The 5,545-nt window shown below is 42.5% G+C and overlaps 1 protein-coding gene across 1 annotated transcript; it reads right to left on the bottom strand.

Annotated features, from left to right (window-relative positions):
- Positions 1-996: 996 nt before the first annotated feature.
- Positions 997-1,926, bottom strand: LOC123462825 (40S ribosomal protein S4, X isoform-like). The gene has a single exon (XM_045156933.1). The coding sequence runs from the start codon at positions 1,906-1,908 to the stop codon at positions 1,117-1,119; it is 792 nt and encodes a 263-aa protein (XP_045012868.1). The 5' UTR covers positions 1,909-1,926; the 3' UTR covers positions 997-1,116.
- Between the last annotated feature and the right edge of the window lie 3,619 nt (positions 1,927-5,545).

The raw sequence follows: 5,545 nt of genomic DNA on the forward strand, positions 1-5,545 counted from the left end.
TTCAGGTCAGCCTGGGCTAGAGTGAGACCCTACCTTGAAAAACCAAAAACAAAAAATGTTTTTTTAATGCCAGGCATGGTGGCTCATGCCTTTAATCCCAGCACTCAGGAGGCAGAGGTAGGAGGATCACTGTGAGTTCAAGGCCACCCTGAGACTACATAGTGAATTCCAGGTCAGCCTCAGCTAGAGTGAGATCCTACCTCAAAAAACAAAACAAAACAAAAAGTTCTTTACATATTCTGGATATAACTCCTGTGTTACATTTATCTTTTTGAATATTTTTGTTCATATATTTGGAGAGTAAAAGAGAATAAGATTATGCCAGGGCTTTTGCCACCACAAACTCCAGACCCATGTGCCACTCTGTTCATCTATCTTTACATGGGTGCTAGAGAATTGAACCCAGGCCGGCAGGCTTTGCAAGCAAGTGCCTTTTAACTACTGAGCCATCTCCCCAGGCCAGATTTAGCTTTTTCAAATTAATTAATTTATTTATTTTCGAGGTAGAGTTTAACGCTAGCCCAGGCTGACCTGGAATTCACTATGTAATCTCAGGGTGGCCTCAAGCTCTCGGCAATCCTCCTACCTCTGCCTCTCGAGTGCTGGGATGAAAGATGTGTGTTACTACCCCCTGCTATTTATTTTTACTGATTTCTTTATTTTGGGTTTTCGAGGTAGGGTCTCACTCTAGTCCAAGCTTACGTGGAACTATGTAGTCTCAGGGTGGCCTTGAAGTCATGGAAATCTTCCTACGTCTGCCTCTCAAGTGTTGGGATTAAAGACGTGTATCACCACGCCCAGCTATTTTCATTTATTTTTTATTTTATTTATTTATTTTTTTCTTGAGGCAAGGTTTCACTCTAGACCAGGCTGACCTGGAATTTACTATGTAGTTTCAGGCTGGCCTAGAACTCACAGCAATCTTCCTACCCTTGCCTCCTGAGTGCTGGGATTAAAGGCAAGCATCACCATACCAGGCCCATTACATTTCTTTTCTTTTTTTTTTTTTTTAAGAGTAATTATGCTGTTTAATTTGAAGTAAAAACGCCTATCCAGCATGTCACCCAGAGATGTTAAAAGACTGCAGGCATCTCCACATGTCTCCTAGAGACCATTTCACCCACTGCTCTGTTTAGCTGCTAGCCTCTTGTCTCTCTCTTCAGCAATGGTGAGGCGGATTCCTTTTCCTATGGGAAGAGAAATCCATGCTTTGTTGCCTTTGCCAATAATGAAGATGTTGGAAAGCCGGGTAGCAAAGCTGTTGCCATTGGCATCTTTCACATGAACCACATCAAAAGAGCCAGGATGTCTTTCTCTGTTAGTGATCACACCAATTCTCCCCAAGTTAGCACCTCCAGTCACCATACAAAGGTTACCAGTGTCAAACTTGATGAAGTCAGTTATCTTGCCAGTTTCCAAATCAATCTGAATGGTGTCATTCACTTTAATGAGGGGATCAGGGTAGCAAATTGTATGAGCATCATGGGTCACCAGATGAGGGATTCCTTTTGTGCCCACAAAGATTTTTCTCACTTTGCACCACTTATACTTGGCCTCCTCAGGAATAATACGATGAACAGCAAAGCGACCCTTTGTATCATAGATCAGACGGAAATTCTCTCCAGTCTTGTCAATGCTGATGACATCCATAAACCCAGCTGGGTAGGTTATGTCAGTCCTGACTTTGTCGTCAATCTTAATGAAGCGCTGCATGCAAATTTTCTTTACTTCATCTCCGGTTAGGGCACACTTAAGTCTGTTCCTTAAGAATATGATCAGAGGCAGACATTCTCTCAGTTTCTGGGGCTCAGTGGATGGACGAGGAGCAAATACGCCAGTCAATTTATCCAGCATCCAATGTTTTGGAGCTGCTACTCTCTTCAGGTGCTTCTTGGGACCACGAGCCATGGCTGCACTGAGAACGGAAAGAGCCTATTACATTTCTTTATGGATTAAGTATGCCCTTTAGCATCATATCTAAGAATTCTACCTAATTTAAAATGAAGAAAATGTTCTCCCTATTTTTTTCTATAAGTATTATACTATAAGTAGTTCTGTGATCCTTTTTGAATTAATTTTGTAAAAGGTGCTGTGGTGAAAATTTAGTGTTTTGTGTATTAATGTACAATAGTTCTAGTACCTTTTGATGAAAGGAGTCGCCTCCACACTTAAGTTACTTTTTGATCAAAACTCATCTGGCTGCCCTTGTATAAGTCTGTTTCTGGACTCTCTATACTGCACCATTTATTTTTGGTCTATGCTATGTCAATACCAGACTAACTTGATTTATCTTGACTTTTTTGGTACTGGGTATTGAATCCAGGGCTGTGCCCATGTTAGGCAATGCTCAACTGTATCCCCAGCTCTTGATGGCCCTTGAAATCAGTACATATGCAATCTCCAGTTGGTTTTATGTTTTTTGTTTTGTTTTTTTGTTTTTTTTTTTGTTTTTTGTGGTTTTTCGAGGTAGGGTCTCACTCTAGCTGAGGCTGACCTGGAATTAACTATGTAGCCTCAGGGTGGCCTCAAATTTACGGCGCTCCTCCTACCTCTGCCTCCTTAGTGCTGGGATTAAAGGTGTATGCCACCACACCTGGTCAATCTCCAGTTTTTTGTTTTTTCCCTATATAAATTTTAAAATCAACTCATCACCATACTCACAAAATCTGCTGAACTTCTGTTTGTAACTGCATTGAAGGATCAATTTGATATAGATCAATTTGGGGACAATTGGCTGCTTTACATTTGATAACTAATGTCATATTTAATAACTTCATGTTGAATAACTCCAATGTCAGCAGGTCAACATCATTTTTATAGTTGCATTCTAATATTTAAAGACTGAGTCCATGGCAGGGGAAAATGGGAGCATGAGCACTCCATGGCCAACATCAGGAAAACAGCATCATGAGTAGAAGGTGGACATCACCCCCTGGCCAACATCAGGTGGACGATAGCAACAAGAGAGTGTGCCAAACACTGGCAAGGGGAAACTGGCTATAACACCCATAAGTCCGCCCCTAACAATGCATCGCCTCCAGAGGCTTTAATTTTCAATTGCTATCAGCTGAGGAGACTAACATTCAGAACACCTAAGCTTATGGGGGACACCTGAATCAAACCACCACAGACAATAAGGTAGAGAGCCAGAAGCAAAGGGGTGCACTTATCTGTGATCAAGTGTACTAGACAATGGGAGGCGGAGTCAGGAGAATGCAAAGCTTGGGGGCCAGGCTCATTTGCAGTGGCAAGAGACCTTGTCTCACAGAAAGTATAGTACAGAAACCACACAGATGTCCTCTGACCTCCACACATGAGCTGTGGCACATGCACACCTGCACACACACACGCGCGCATGCACACACACACACACACACACACACACACACACACACACACACGCACACACTAATGACTAAATAACAATTTTTAAATAAGGTAGGAAATGATTGAGGAAGACACCCAGTGTCAACCTCAGGCCTCCAGATGCGTATGCATACACATGCACATGTATTCTCACAACATGAACATGGATACATGGTTGGGGTGATAGCTCATTCCTTTAAAGACACTTGTAGGCTGGAGAGATGGCTTAGTGGTTAAGCACTTGCCTGTGAAGCCTGAGGACCCCGGTTCGAGGCTCGGTTCCCCAGGTCCCACGTTAGCCAGATGCACAAGGGGGCGCACGCGTCTGGAGTTCGTTTGCAGAGGCTGGAAGCCCTGGCGCGCCCGTTCTCTCTCTCTCCCTCTATCTGTCTTTCTCTCTGTTTCTGTCGCTCTCAAATAAATAAATAAATAATTTTAAAAAAATAATAAAGACACTTGCTTACAAAACCAGCTAGCCCAGGTTCAATCCTCCAGTACCCACATAAGACCTGATCTGGAAATGGTGCATTAATAAATGAATAGCCAGGTATGGTGGCACACATCTTTAATTCCAGCACTTGCCAGGCAAAGGTAGGAGAATTGCTATGAGTTCAAGGACAGCCTGAGACTACATAGTGAATTTCAAGTCAGCCTGGGCTAGATCGAGAACCTACCTGAAAAAAACAAAAACAAAACAAATAAATAAATAAGTTTAGAAATAAGCAAGCTGGGTTAGGCATGGTGGCACACACACATCCCAGCATTTGGGAGGCAGACGTAGGAGGGAGGATTGCTATAAGTTTGAGGCCAGCCTAGCTTGGGCTAGAGTGAGACCCTACCTCAAAAAAAAAAAAAAAAAAGAAGATAAAATAAAAAATAAGCAAGAAAAAAAAAGATTTCAATATGAAACTAGAAGTGTTCAGATTTTTAAAAAATATTTATTTGAGAGAGATAATGGGTGCACCAGGGCTTCTAGCCACTGCAAATAAACTTTGGTCGTATGTGCCACCTTGTACATCTGACTTTACATTGGTACTAGTGAATCAAACCTGGGTCTTTTGGCTTTGCAGGCAATTGCCTTAACCACTAAGCCATCTCTCCAGCCCCAGATTCTTTGTTCAAGGTAGGGTCTCACTCAAGCCCTAGCTGACCTGGAACTCATTCTGTAGTCCCAGGCTGGCCTTGAATTTACAGTAATCCTCCTATCTCTGCCTCCCATGCTTTCAGATTTAAAAAAATTAATAATATTTTCTAAAATTCTAAAATATTTATCTATTTATTTTAGACAGAGAATGGGCATGCCAGGGCTCTAGCCACTGCAAACAAACTCCAGATACATGTACCACCATGTGCATCTGGCCTATGTGGGTTCTGAAGAGTCAAACCTGGATCCTAAGGCTTTGCAAACAAATGCCTTAACTGCTAAGCAAGCCCCAAGTATACAGCTTTTTATTTCTGCAGGAGGGTCTCGCTCTATCCCAGGCTGACCTGGAATTCACTGTGTAGCCTCAGGGTGGCCTCAAACTCATGGTGATCCTCCTACCTCTGCTTCACAAGTGCTGGGATTAAAGGCATGCCCCACCATGTCCAGAAAGTGTTCAGATTTTTATTTTCATTTATTTATTCATTTGACAGAGAAAGAGGGAGAGAGAGAGAGAGAGAGAATGAATGGGTGTGCCAGGGTCTCCAGCCACTGCAAATGAACCCCAGGTGTGTGTGCCCCCTTGTGCCTCTGGCTAACGTGGGTCCTGGGGAATCGAACCTGGGTCCTTTGGTTTTGCAGGCAAATTCCTTAACCGCTAAGTCATCCCTCCAGCCTAAGTGTTCAGATTTCTAAATATGATGTTTTGGCTTTCTTTCGAATGTTGGCGGAGTGGAGATGTGCTGGCTTTTTAACACAGGGCCTCATGTATGTTGGTCAGGCACTCTACCACGGGGCTATGTCCCCAGCCCCAGCTATGTCCTTTTAATAAGCTTCTAACTGCATAATGATCCACACAATGTAGTCTCTCTTCAGACATAATGAAAAATGGTAAATCCAAGCAACATGAAGGCGGATGAATTAAGTGTTTATGTAGGATCATTTAGGGATTATCTATTTACATATAGACAGTGCCTTTGTAGATACTTAATACCAACTCTTGTCTAAATGAAAATGGTAACTCTTCTAATTCCTTGT

Source organism: Jaculus jaculus, chromosome 8 (genome assembly GCF_020740685.1).
Source record: "Jaculus jaculus isolate mJacJac1 chromosome 8, mJacJac1.mat.Y.cur, whole genome shotgun sequence".
In the NCBI taxonomy this organism is placed as follows: Eukaryota; Metazoa; Chordata; class Mammalia; order Rodentia; family Dipodidae; genus Jaculus; species Jaculus jaculus.